General features: G+C 45.1%; 1 protein-coding gene and 1 pseudogene across 4 annotated transcripts in view; both read left to right on the top strand.

Moving 5' to 3' along the window:
- Positions 1 to 1,363: 1,363 nt before the first annotated feature.
- On the top strand, positions 1,364 to 1,431 carry LOC149859564 (U5 spliceosomal RNA; annotated as a pseudogene).
- Positions 1,432 to 2,003: 572 nt separating this feature from the next.
- LOC149859563 (WASH complex subunit 2A-like) overlaps positions 2,004 to 14,105 on the top strand; it is a 51,099-nt gene continuing 38,997 nt past the window's right edge. For all 4 annotated transcript variants that reach the window (XM_090057031.1, XM_090057030.1, XM_090057028.1 and 1 more), the window contains exons 1-9: positions 2,004 to 2,194; positions 2,880 to 3,044; positions 5,985 to 6,050; positions 6,667 to 6,840; positions 8,755 to 8,848; positions 9,219 to 9,277; positions 10,217 to 10,264; positions 10,879 to 10,983; positions 12,887 to 12,974. In XM_090057031.1, coding sequence (XP_089913157.1) covers positions 2,102 to 2,194; positions 2,880 to 3,044; positions 5,985 to 6,050; positions 6,667 to 6,840; positions 8,755 to 8,848; positions 9,219 to 9,277; positions 10,217 to 10,264; positions 10,879 to 10,983; positions 12,887 to 12,974 — 892 coding nt within the window. In that variant the 5' untranslated portion in view covers positions 2,004 to 2,101. The remainder of the gene's footprint in view (positions 2,195 to 2,879; positions 3,045 to 5,984; positions 6,051 to 6,666; positions 6,841 to 8,754; positions 8,849 to 9,218; positions 9,278 to 10,216; positions 10,265 to 10,878; positions 10,984 to 12,886; positions 12,975 to 14,105) is intronic.

Here is a 14,105-nt window from a genome sequence, read left to right as displayed (position 1 = left end):
CAAGTTTGCAGATGACACTAAGCTATGGGGCGAAGTGGACACGCCGGAGGGCAGGGAACAGCTGCAAGCAGACCTGGACAGGTTAGACAAGTGGGCAGAAAACAACAGAATGCAGTTCAACAAGGAGAAATGCAAAGTGCTGCACCTAGGGAGGAAAAATGTCCAGCACACCTACAGCCTAGGAAATGACCTGCTGGGTGGCACGGAAGTGGAAAGGGATCTTGGAGTCCTAGTAGACTCCAAGATGAACATGAGTCAGCAGTGTGATGAAACCATCAGAAAAGCCAATGGCACTTTATCGTGCATCAGCAGATGCATGACAAATAAGTCCAAGGAGGTGATACTTCCCCTCTATCGGGCGCTGGTCAGACCGCAGCTGGAGTACTGCGTGCAATTCTGGGCGCCGCACTTCAAGAAAGATGCGGATAACCTGGAGAGGGTCCAGAGAAGGGCCACTCGTATGGTTAAGGGCCTGCAGGCCAAGCCCTATGAGGAGAGATTAGAGAAACTGGACCTTTTCAGCCTCCGCAAGAGAAGGTTGAGAGGCGACCTGGTGGCTGCCTATAAGTTCGTCAGGGGGGCACAGAAGGGAATTGGTGAGTATTTATTCACCAAGGCGCCCCCGGGGGTTACAAGAAATAATGGCCACAAGCTGGAGGAGAGCAGATTTAGATTAGATATTAGGAGGAACTTCTTCACAGTTCGAGTGGCCAAGCTCTGGAACGGGCTCCCAAGGGAGGTGGTGCTCTCCCCTACCCTGGGGGTATTCAAGAGAAGGTTGGATGTGTATCTAGCTGGGGTAATGTAGGCCCAGCACTCTTTCCTGCTTATGCAGGGGGTCGGACTCGATGATCTATTGAGGTCCCTTCCGACCCTAGCATCTATGAATCTATGAATCTATGTTCTGCCTACTGAATGGCACCTGTTCCTACCAGTCAGAGGTAGCATACTGATCACCCCCCTTCCCCTTTAAACCATGGGCTGCAGTCCAGTAAGCACAGTGCATCTGCAGGTATCCCAGGTACAGGTGCATCATTGGCTGAGATAGATACTGGGAGTCATTCTTGCTAGGGAGTTAGTAGCGAGGGCCTAACCTTGGGGCTCCTGGCTCATGCCCCTTTGATCCCCCAGGAGACCCTCCAGAAAGTACTCTAGAAGGAAGTCCCTTTATCTGTGTCTTCAGGATCCTTTAGGGGCATGTTGCTCAATCAGGGTGCTAGGGCACCCAGTGGTGCTGCCAGGTGCTCTGAAAGGTGCTGGGAGGTTCGAGGAGAAAAGCAGGTCAGTAGATCTGTGCGGGCCCAGGCTTGCCTCTGCCTGAAGACTCCCCCCACCTCTCTGCATGCAGGTAAGCAATACGCTCTGGTTTCTCTTCAGATCACAGAAGTTTTTTGCCTTTTACTAAAGATTTCCGTGGAGAGGAACATTAAATTTCAAAACCGGGTGCCATACAATTCACAGACGTCCGGAGGGGCTGTTCCTTGAGCTCCGTTTCTTGTGCTCAGGCTGCAAAGAGGGCAACGCTTGGTTTGAGCTGGTGCTTTGCTACCAGGTACATTTTTAAAGGCCTAATCCTTAAATCAGTGCCATCCAATCCTAGCCTGCCTCCTTTGCTGATCTGGTCGGTCTCTAGGTGGGTCCGGCCCAGCTTCCCGCTTCCTTTGCTGCTCCTCTCGCCTCCCCGCCCGCTTCTGCACTGGCCCCGGGACTAGAGTTGGAAGGAGGCGGGCAGGGACTTGGGCCTTCGAGCAGAGCCCCCGTACGTCAGGACTCCGCTGACTTCTGTGGATATTAATAACTGGCTGCTTCAGCGACCTCCAGAGGCAGCCCTGCCCCAGGCGCTCTCCCGCCGCCGGGTGTGAGGGGGGCCGACCCAGCCGCAGTCAGGGCACAAACCGCCCCCGCCGCCGCCCTCGGGCTCCAGCACTACGCAAGCGCGGCCCCACCCAGCGCGGAGCAGACATCTCCCCTCCCAGTGCCAGGCTGCGGTCACGTGACAGTGCCGGTCACGTGACAGGATCAGCTGACCGCCGGCGGGTGGTGGGTCGGGGCCCAGGCTTCGCCTTGGTTTCCCCCGCGCCCCCCGACCCCGCGCCCGCAGATGAACGGGGCGGCGCCGGTGTGGGAGCGGCCCTGGTCGCTGGACGAGATCCGCAGGGGCAGCCAGGCCTGGTCGCTGGCCTCGGACGCGGGGGTGAGCGTGCGGCCGGGGCCGCGGGGTGGGAAGGGGCCCCGCTGAGGCCTTGGGAGCACGAGACTTCCGCGGGGAGTCTGGGCACGTGCAGAGACCAAGAGCCGGTGGAGGGCTCCCCGGCCCCCACAACCACCCACTCCAGTGGCAGCATCGGCGAGCTCCTCCCTTCGCCGGCCCTGTCCAGTGCGAGCAGGAGCGGTGACGGGTCGGGCACTGGTGTGCGGACAACGTATTTCACGCTTACAGTAGCAATAGCACCAGGGACAGCAGATATCCCTAGCTGTGCCCTGCTCCCACCCCCCTCCCCCAGTTTAGTCCTCATAGCGCATGTCTGGTAGGTGGTGGCATGGCAGTACGTGGAAAAGTGTCTGCTGCCACTTGTGTTCAGTCCTGCTTCATATCATTGGAGTCATCTTTTGCTTTAATCTTTGTAGGTGGGTCATTGACGGGTAAACTGATCCTGAGAGAAATACAAAATTGACCACAAAAATACTGGGGAGAACCTGTTACAGGAAAATCCAAATATTGAGCATTAGGCACCCATGTTAGGAGTTGTGTAATGTAAAATTGTTTATTTTGACACTGCCTTCTCACTTGACTGAGTTGCCATCTCCAAGGTGTCTGAGGTCTCTTGTGGTTTAAGGTATCAGAAATTAAACAACGTTTCCTCCCGTGTTCTAAATAGCTCCTGCGTTTTCTACAAGAATTTTCCCAGCAGACCATCTCCAGGACACATGAAATTAAAAAGCAAGTGGATGGGTTGATTCATGAAACAAAAGCCACGGACTGTCGTCTACATAATGTCTTCAATGATTTTCTTATGTTGTCCAACACACAGTTCATTGAGAACGTGAGTGCACCAGATTCTAACATCAGGCTTGTACTTCAAATAAGTTGATACCAGATCTGTTGTGGTGTGGAAAAGTGACAAACTTTTACATTAATATAGAGAGCATTTTTCCCCTGGGTCAAGATAATTTGATCACTTTCTTTACTCTCAGGCTGCTTGTCCCTCTCTCGGTATAATTTGGAGATATTTAGGCATAAAATGTCTTCTCCTTCTCCTTGAGATGTCTCCTTTCCCTTGTTGGTATTAGCTGCATTCTACAGGATCCAGAGGCAAGTGACTAGGATGATAAAGGGTTTGAAATAAAAGTCATCTGAGGCAGAGTTGAAGGAACTAGGTGTGGTTCCTTTGGAGAAAAGGAGATCTAGGAGTGGACAAGCTAAAAACTATCAGTTTTGGAAAGGCTGCTGTAAAGAAGATGGAGGAAAAATTCTTCTTTGCCTTGTGAAACAGTAGATTCAAAAGTAGCAAAGCACATTTAGATCAATTCTCAGGAAAAAACTTTTTAACTGTAAGAGCAGAAGGGTAATAGGATGAGCCAGTATTAGAAATTGTGGAGCCTCTTTTGGAGGTTTTCAAAAAGAGACTGCATAGGCATCTGTATGGGATGGTTTAGGAATGAGTAAATGCTAAATTTGTCTAGGGGGTTGGACTGGGTGACCCTTGAGGTCCCTTTTGGCCTTCTTCTAGTAACTGTAAGACTTTTTCTAGTTTTAAAATCTCAGCTGTTTAGGTGCAGCATACTTGGCATCTGTCTGTGACCTCCCTCCCCCCCACCCCTCCCCTTGAGTTGAGGAGGACTGATATGGTATAGCCAATATCCATATCTCTGTGCCTGGAGGTAGGGGTTGACTACTACTGCCCACGGGCTTGATCTGGCACGCACAAGAGGTTGAATCCAGCCCAGGAAGGTCTGAGTTGGCTTGGGGGGTCATGAAGGATCTGGTGTTATGCACCTGTATGGAGCTGCCTATCCCTGCTGCAGCACCCTCCTTTACAGCCCTTCCTACTGCTTTGTGTCTGAACTTACCCAGCCCCTCTGCATCTTCAGGAAGGGTAAGCACAGGCAGCTTATACTCCTTGGGGAGTGGAAATTTGCAGCCTAGGCAGCAAGGGGCTGGATTGTAAGCTCTGGTTCAGTGTAGCAAAATGTTGCTGACCCCTGGTCTAGAACATCTTGTTCAATTTGGTTATACGAGTTTGTATAATAAGGTTTCCTTCTGTGAAGGAGATTCTTCATAGTTTAATTTGAAAAGCACTCTGGGGTGTTGGTGAAAGTCACCCATAGAAAGGAGTCTGTTGACATGCATTATAACTGGCGTTGGTGTTGGTGCAAGCAGCAGGATGTTCTAAAAGCTTAAACTACATTTCCACCCAGAATGCTCATGTCTGACTTCTTAGTTGTAGTAGTATATGGTAGAATCAGGAGTACAACCAAAGATTCCTGATTTAACCTCTACTAGGTTTCTTACGAGACATAAATCAGCCCTAGCCACCTACCTCAGAACAGGCTGTGGAAAGATGGTGAGTGGAATTCATGCAATATATCTGCACTGCTTTTGGAAGTAGGGCAGATATAGTGGTTGCATCTCAACATGTCTTATACTGAAGTTGCACATATAACTTTAGGATGCATATTATGCAAGTTGAAGCATCTTTTTTTATTATGCTAGTAGCTGGCTTCATCAGAGGTTGTGGTTGGAATATAATTGCAGTTGCCACTGTTGCTTGTTAAAAAACGGTATCGGTTGCAAATATTTAGTGCTTACAAATTGTGAACATCAGTATTTCAGCAAAGATTGGTTTGAAGTGTTAGCGTTATATGCTTACTAAGGAAGCAGTGTCATAATGATGTATGGTTTAAATTTCTTTAGGCACGCTAAAGCGCTCGGTAGTTCATCACATATTGTGCTTTCCTCAGCATTGTACTCAGATTTGTGCTTTGCTTTAAAAAAGTAACAATACTTTGCAAAGCACAGCCCAATGGAGAAATGGTGCCTTTATTTTTAGCTACTTGTAATATCTATTTGACCAAGTAATATTGTGCCTAGCATAACACTGCTGTATAATAACATTGAAAAAAGTTGGTGGTAGTGTGACTGTTTTAAAATCTCTGAAGGTCTGGACCAAGTTGTCTCAAGTTGGTTGGTCAAAAATTGAAATACTTGTATTCAGAGGGATGATTTTAATTGTTTTTCCTAAGCCTTGACTAATCTGTGGAATGATGAGAATCTTGTGTACAGTTCTGCACACCTATTCAAGAGAGACTAATTTTAGCAGGAAGACGTGCAGAAAAGAGCTATCTCGGAGAAAGGCTGAGAGATGATATTATAGTGGTATTTGGAGAGTAAACACCAGAAAAGGAGGAAAGCTATTTAGGATAAAGTACTGTATGGTGGTGGCACAAGAATATAGTGCATAAACTGGCTCTGAATAAGTTTAGGCTAGAAATCAAGTCTTTATCCATAAGAGGATTAAGATTCGAGAGCAGTCTCCAAATAGGAGTAGTGGGGGGTGAGACAACCCCAGGCTAGTCTTAAAACCAAGCTGAATCAGCTTATGGAAAGGCTAATATGATGTGGTTTCCAGGGATGACTGAGGTCTGGACTCTGACCCAGCAGATCCCTTTTAGTCTAAGAGCTCTGAGAGACTTATCTGATGGTCATAACATTCTGGTGAGATCCTTGCAGAAAGGAAGCCAGCGAACCTTCTAACAATGCAAAACTAGGAGCTGAAAGTAACTGTCCTAATTAAATGCATTGAGGCCAGCTTGAAAATAGCATCATGGGATTTTTTTGATGTAGGTGTTACATGTTGGTCTGTTTTTAATGGGGAATTAATTGACCCACTTAGATATTCCTTTTGCCTTCTGGAGAAGCTTGGTGTTTAGCACCTCCATCAATGCCTTGCATTTTATTTGAATTAATTTGCTTAAATCCACAGAGAGTGTATGATGAAGAAGTAGAAGAACCCATTCCCAAAACTGAAGCTGGAGACAAAGCGGAACAGGTAAATTGATTTAACTCTGTGTGCTGTCAGTGTGCTTGGAGGTTCAGAAAACAGAAGCAGACAAACTTTCCCTGTGATTTTTGCAACTTGTAGGCCAAATCCTATTCATCTTGCTCTTGAAAGTCAGTCACTTAACAGTGCAACAGAAAAATGCAGGAGCACTGTTGAAGATCACTGCTATATTGTCTGCCTGTGGTCCCTTTACTACGCTAGCTTTCCTTGTCTGATAGCTGATTTTGTTTAGGTCTTAAAGTGTAATGTGTGTTTGTAGCAAGAGTTAAATCCACTTTCTAACTTGCGGCTTTATGGTAGACCTGACATTGTAGCCAAAGTTCTGCTAATGGTGCAATGTTAGGAAGTCTTTAGCCAGTGGATTGTACAGATGCAGAAAACAGTTCATTTTGGGAGTTCTTAATTAAATTTGAGGTAAAAAAGGACACATTTTAACTATGTGAAATCTTGAAGCTTACTTGGAATATTTTCTCTGGCATGTAGTAAGGTAGCCCTGTTAAGCATTGCATTATATTATTGACCTGAACTTTGGTAGTTACATTTTACAACCAGAACAACACTAACCAAAACTAAACAGGAAAATGTTTCTCTCTGACTTCTCAAGGAGAAAACTCGGGAACAAAAAGAAGCAGATCTGATCCCAAAGATCCAGGAAGCGGTGAACTATGGGTTGCAGGTCCTGGACAGTGCTTTTGAGCAACTGGATATCAAAGCAGGAAATTCAGACTCGGAAGAGGAAGAAACTAATGAAAGGGTAGAACTAATTCTTGAACCAAAGGTAAAGCAACCTTCCTCCCTACCTCCACAAATATTGGACTTGAGTGCTTTTTTCACTTGCAACTATTCAGGTGGGGAGTGATGACAGGGAAATCATTACGTTGAATGGTTGGCATCAGATTGAAACTACAGGTTTCCCTCATTTTTAAACTGTATATGTGTTCCCAGAGAGCGGTGCATAAATTGAAATTGCATAAAGCAAACCCACTTTACAATGTAACAAATAGGGATAGGTTCCCATGGTGATGAGAGAGGGAATGAGGCTGGGACTAGGGAAGAGGTGGGGGAAGGGTGCCGTTCCTGGGGCTGCACAAGGCAGCAAAACTGAGGGAACAGAGCAGCACTTACCCCAGCCCATGCTGGAGCAGCCCCAGGAGCAGACAACACCAGCTGCCTGCACCACAGCATGGCACAGCCCAGGAGCTGGGGGGAGCCTGGGCATGGGAGGACAGGCGGAGCATGGTGCAGCCCAGTGGTTGCAGGCAGCTGGCCCCAGAAGTGGGGTGAGTGGGGCCATGGCCCCTTCCCTTCCCCCCACAGACTTATCTGCTTGGGGGGGGGCGCATCTATGCCAATCACGTAAGAGCGAATTTACCTCGCATATAATGAATTTTGGGTCTAAATATGCTCATTGCATAAGAGCAAATTCGCATATAAAGAACCAGCATAAATTGAGGGAAACCTGTAGTTACAACCTAGCTCGGTCTACTTGTGGCAGGTTAAGCAGAAACACTCCTTGTTGAGTGGTTGCTTGTTGCATGCTCGCTTAGCTTTCTGGTTGGCTCAGAGGCAATGGAGAGGATGGGAAATTTTATTATATACAAAAAGCAAACTCTAATTTGACAGCTATACATTTTTAGGGCTTTATAATGCCCACTAATGTAAAAGTAATATTTCATAGTAGGCTTGAGAAGGGGCATATTGGATTTTGGGGTAGGATAGGGACTTTAATTAAATTTTTTCTTAGCACCACAGAGGAAGAGCAAAGAAATTAAGCATGTCTTCTACATTTAATTAAAATATCTCCATTGGCCTAGTGAGTATAACTGCTAACTATCATTTTTAGACTCAGGAGTTTGGCATAAGACGTGTACCATATTTTGTCATATGTAACCCACACCTTTTCACCAAACAAGCTGGTGAAACTTAAGGTGCACATCATATGCGAGAAAACTGGATCCTCATGGGTTCAGAAATTTGGCGGCAGGGGAACTCTGGTAGTGTTAATTGCTATGGCTTCCAGAGTTGCATCAATTAATGTTACTACTGCTCCCCTGCTCCTTAACTGGATAACAAGGCCCTGCATACCTAAAGTCACTCTGTGTCTGGGGCCAGTACTCAGGATCAGACCCATGCCTGGGGTTGGAGACAGCACACGGTCTTGGAGCTGGCATGGGATTAAACTCTGTGCTCCATGTCAGACCCAGCCTGTGGCCCTGGACCTGGCATTCTGAGTTGATTAATGGGTGGCATTCAATGCCAGGGCTGGCAGTAAGCTCAGCTCTCTAGCTGCTGCTTCTCAGTTTCTGCAAGGAATAGATTTTTTTCCTTCATCTTTTCTCCTAAAAACAAGGTGCCTGTTTTACATGCTGTGGTATGGTATATGCAAATAAATATGGTGCATACTCATCTTCATTAGTAGTAAACTTTAAGTCTAGAGACTGTCAAATCAGCATGATGCTTCAGTTTGCATGGTCCCAAAGCAATTTAAATAGGTGAATTAAAATTTGAATTGATGAAAAAAGTGTTATATTAAGGTTCTGTATGATGATGGGCTTTCTTAGTTTTGTGTCTTTAATATGAAACTTAAAGTTGTTTGTATTTTTGTTTGGTTTTTTAAAAATAGGATGTATAAAATATGGTTTTAGCAGCAGTCTAAGGGCAAAAAATAACCCCTCTTTTTTTCTTTCTTCAGGACCTCTATATTGATAGGCCTTTACCGTACTTAATTGGCTCCCAGCTCTTCATGGAACAAGATGATGTTGGTCTTGGGGATCTCTCTAGTGAAGGTGTGTGCTGGGGATAGCTTTACTGAGGTGTCTTGGCTTACTGCTTTGTATTACATTGTACAGTGATGTTGGTCACTGCACCTAATGAAGGAAGGATATACCACATTAGGTATCTGTGAAGGCTTGAATATCATATATATAGTAGGGACAGCGAGTGCTTACAGGACCTGATGCTTGTAAACATGAAATGGAGGGATTAGCTGAGACCTATGCTACTACAAGCAATCTCTTTAACCTATATTTTAATTTTATTAATAAAGCCTATTTAAGTCTGTAGAGTAGACAGCCACAGACTAAGGATGGGGTTAGTCGCAAGTTTATGATTAATGTCTGAACTGAGCATCCTTTTCTGCTTGTTCCCTTTAAACAGAAGCATCAGTGGATAGTGATCGTGGGAGTGTAATTGAGAGTGAAGAGAAAGATGAAGAGGTAAAAACTCAATTTTCTTCACAAATATTTGGGCAGCTTGATCATGTAAGAATGTTTTTCTGAAAGGTCAGGGGTATCTTAACATCTGCTATTTTTAATTGTGGGACAAATATTTCCTTTTAGTGTTCTTAAACAATTTTTTTTCCTGAAGTCTCATTATTTGAGCTCTAGAGTGGTATTGGTTCTAATTTTGCTGGAGGTACTGAGTATGGCTTTGTGGTGGAGAGATGTAGTTAGCTGTGTTAATCTAAAGTCAAGTAGAAGGCAGGGTAGATTTGCACCTTGTAGGCTAACCAAAGTAGATAATGGCACAAGCTTTTTTGAGTTGAAACTCCCTTCATCAATTGCTGTGAAAGGAAGTGCAGAAACACTCACCCGATCACTTTTCTCTAAAATTTATTAGAGAGTTCCTGTGTGCTGACTGTTCTCTGCAAGTGTATGAAATAATCCAGTGGTAGAGTATGGTGACAGAAAATGCCATTCCTGAACTACCCCTAAACTTTCTCTTGGCTTTGATTACGGTGAAACATAACTTGTGGCTTCTTAGGTGCAATTTTTGCACTCCTTGCATTTGACAGATTGGATCTATAACATGTCCAGCTGATATGACAGTTACATTCTAACCAATAAAATGGAAGTGTGCACTCTCTTTGACAGGATTTTATTTTTTTTTTTTGGCATGCTTGGGAATAGAATGATCTTCCCTGTTTAATCAACCTGAAGCACGTATTTGAACATGTTGAGTGCTTGATTTAAGAAAAAAAACAACCTTAACCTAGTAGTGTCTGATACATTTATTTGCTAGGCCAGAGTGTTCAGTGATGGGAAAGCAGCTGAGTAGATGCAGTGAGGGAGGGTGCTGATAGAACTTCAAAGTCTTTTACTTTGGGGATCTGGCATGGCTTCATACATATCTATCAAATGTCTCTTGCTTTCTAGGAATTGGATGAAGAGTTTGGAAACCCTAGTGAGGATGACCAGAAAATGGTATGAGCAAGCACTTCTTGAACAGCAGTAGTGGCACTTGGTATAGTAGAGGTACAAGGAAGAGATGAGAACTTAATCTAGGACTTAATCTAGACTTTTAATTGTTCTTCCTATGAAGATGCAATTCATGTATTTTTGTATGTTTAGCACCTCTGGACTGCATGGTCCCTCATACATGATGTTGCTGTGTGGATCCTCAAAAGGTGATCTGCAGGGCATTGCACCTCTAGTGCAGATCTTCAGGGTTGTAGAATATATGGTTAGAGATACCAGAACGAGATGTTGAGGGGAGCTGAGGGGCAGAAGCAGGGGAAGGGTATGCATAGTGTTAATGCTGCCTTAATGAGTCTTTCTTTGATCCCATTCCAGTCTACTGCAATAGCTGTTCTAGCTGCTCAGTGAGATAAGGTCTGGGTTGCAATATAACAGATGGTTTGCTAGCATTACAGATGATACAGAGGATGTGCTGTATCATTTGGAAAGTATAACAATTTCTCCCTGGTTCCCACACTTAAAACTATTTGACTGTCTCTTGAGCAAATTTGGTTGGACTTGGTGGCATTTATCATACTTCTAGCTGTACTGAAATGCAGGGGCTTGTTGTTGCCTCTCAGAGAACTGCACCGCTGAGTGACGAGGACGAAGATGATGGCTGTGATCTCTTTGATTCTGAGAAAGAGGAAGAGGAGGAAGATGACATAGAAGAAAGTGCAAGGCTGGTAAGAGATGGCTGTTTGGGGTGCAGAGAAAGAAAAATGTTGACAATATTGCTAGTGCGGTGATCACTAGAGCCCCCATCCAGACATTGTATTTCTTGTGGGATATATGTAAGTATCCTGCAACAAATCAGAACATGCCACGGATTAAAGAAATTTCTCCCAGGAAAAAATGGTGGTTCTACCACAAAGAAGGCAGATCCATGACAAAATTTCTGTTTTAAGCAGCAACTTCTTTGTCATGTTATCAAAAATTGAATGGGTGGCCAGGGAGAGAGAACCCCATGATCCTACACTGCTCTGCTCTCCAAAAGGAGGAAGAGAGAACAGCTAGCTCCCTGACAGCCAACCCAAGGATAAGCTGTAAGGAAGGACTGCAGGCTGCCCTGTCTTGGTTCCTATTTGGTAGCACCTGGAGCAGGGACGCTGCCAGCAAGAGCTGCTCAGGTGAGAAAACCAGTGCTCTCAGCTCTGCTAGATTGCTCACTCAGAGCACTAGCACCTGGAGAGCTGGAACACTAGCAACCAGGAAACCTGGTGGCAGGTGTGCACCCTTGAATGTCTAAACTGTGTGCAGGGTGGTGGTGGGAAAGCCAGTCACTGGCATTCCCAACTTTTGTGCTTTGGGGACACAAGAAGACTTAAGGTGCTTGCCCACAGCCTGGGAGCTGGGAGTACCAGTGACTGTTATTGTGACTCTCAGGCTGTGGGCTCACGCCTTAAATGTCCTAGTGTACCAGCAGCATGGGAGGCAGGAACACCAGTCATCAGCATTCTTGACTTCCGAATTGTGGGGGCACTGAAGTGTTTAAACTATGTACCTACAGCTTGAGATCTGAGAATGCTGGTCCCTGGCATGCCATTAGCAGTGACCAGTGTTCCCAGTAGGCCTTCAGCATGGAAGGCGCCTAGAAGTTCTCACTTATGGTGTGTTGCAGAAGTTTGAGGTTCTCGCCTGGCATTATCTGCACAGAATTGTAGCTGGGGTGAGCAGGTTTCAGGTTGGTTCTAAAACCACATTTCGGGGTTCTGCAAAGCCACTTGATGGGTTACTATGAACAGGTATGGCCTGGAGTGAATTGCAAATATAGCCAGAAACCAGACAGCATTAAAAATTTTTAAGAGGGGTACTTGTTTTCTATCATTTGTATGACCTGTTAAATTGCATGATCTGTCCTATTCTGAAGGACTTTAGCGCTCTGCTGTCCATGCTGAAGGCTGGTATCACATTCCCCCTTGGTTTGCAGACTAAATAAGCCCAGTTCCCTCAGCCTCTCCTCAAAAGTCATGTGTCCCAGCCTCCCCATCATTTTTGTTGTTCTCTGCTGGATTCTCTCCAACTTCTCCGCATCCTTTCTATAGTGGAGGGCCCAAAACTGGACACAGTACTCCAGATGTGGCCTCACCAGTGCAGAATACAGTAGTATAATAATTACTTCCCTTGATTTGCTGGTAATGTTCGCACTAATCCCACCCAGTATGCCATTAGCCTCCATCGCATAAAGGCACACGGTCGGCTCATATTTCACTTAGTGTCCACTGTGACCCCCCAGGTACCTTTCTGCAGAGCTGCTGCTTAGCCAGTCAGTCCCCAAGCTGTAGTATTGCATAGAATTCTTCTATCCTAAGTGCAGGACTTTGCACTTGTCCTTGTTTAAATTCCTGAGACAAGTTCCTTGATACCAAGTGTGTGTTTGTCTCATACTAAAGAAGGCCTGATTCATTCTTCTGGGATTTGTACCTTTTTACAGGGAATTTAGGTATTAATCCTGCTGCTTAGGTTGCTGAGCCATTGGGTAACGTGTTTATTTCTGTCAGTAGGGGGATGGATGATCCAAATGTAACTGCTAGTTTGGTGAGGATTGAGTTGCACTGAAGGAACTGAAGTATCTTCTTGTGCCTACAGAAAAAGAAAAGGCCAACATCATTTGCAGATGAGTTGGCAGCACGGATAAAAGGAGAAATGCCAAGCAAACAAGATGAGGAGCAGTCGTGTAAGCTACTTTTTAGTATATGGGTAGTGGACAGTGGTGATAGTTGAAGTTGGTTAGGGGGCTTGTGTAGTAACACAATAATTCTTTCATAGCCTAGTTTGATTCCATAAACATCAAACACTATTAGCATGTGGTGTAAATGATACAACTGTGCTTTACAGTTGTCAATGGGATCTGAAGGGTGATTGTGATCAGAGTTACATATGACAGTTGTGCTGGAATTAGCAAAGAGAATAGGTGAAAACTTCCATTTGGCTTTAATACTCTCACCCTTGCATGCCAAGTCAGAAGGAGATTCTCACATAAAGTAAAATTGCCTGCCTGGGCACACGGGGTGTTAAATGATTTCAGGTGACTTAAAGAAAACTCTGCTCACTGGTGGCCTCTTTCCTGTTTTTAAGAGTGAAATGGCGTGTGTCCTCAGGTTTTGTTTTACAGTTTTCATTGCATAACTTAACCAGTAATCCATTTGGGAAACTCTCCTTGTTGTTCTTAGCCACACTTTAGACTGACAGAATTGTAAACGCATCTTACTTGGCCATCTATTCTGTCTGTGTTTTTTCTGTCTTGTTTAGCTTGAACAGTCTGGACCAGTGTTTCTCAACATTTTTTGTACCAGGACTCATTTATAAACATCCACGGCCAATCCTGACCCAGTGCCCCTCGCTCCTGACCTGCTGCTGCCCCCCACCCCCAGTGTGTGGGGCATTGGGGGGGCCCCAAGCAGCCCATTGCAGGCTGGAACTGTGACAGCCTGTAAGGGAAAAGCCAGTGTTTCCCACATTTTTGTACTTTAAAGGAGAATCCATTTTTAAAGTTTGTTGATATATTTTTAAAGTTTGTTCGTGACGCTTTCATATATTCTTGTGACACACTGGTCTAGACTAGTTAGTTCTGCACAGGAACATTCATAGGTTGACAAAGTGTTCTTGTTTGGTAAAATCATGCAGGAATCTTCTGGTCCCCAAACCCCCAGTTAAACCCTTCTTATTTTCTGTATGATACAATGGGACCCTGCTACTGATGTGAAGTTTCTCAGTGCTCTGTAATAAAAATATAAGAACTGAGAAGTTTGTATGCTTCACATTGCATGACAGAGTCACTCAGTTTAATAACTGGGACATAAAACTA

Source organism: Crocodylus siamensis, chromosome 7 (assembly GCF_052110815.1).
Source record: "Crocodylus siamensis isolate JL-2025a chromosome 7, ASM5211081v1, whole genome shotgun sequence".
NCBI lineage: Eukaryota > Metazoa > Chordata > Crocodylia > Crocodylidae > Crocodylus > Crocodylus siamensis.
The sequence above is the reverse complement of the archived record's forward strand: the minus strand, read 5'-3'. Positions and strand labels throughout refer to the sequence as shown.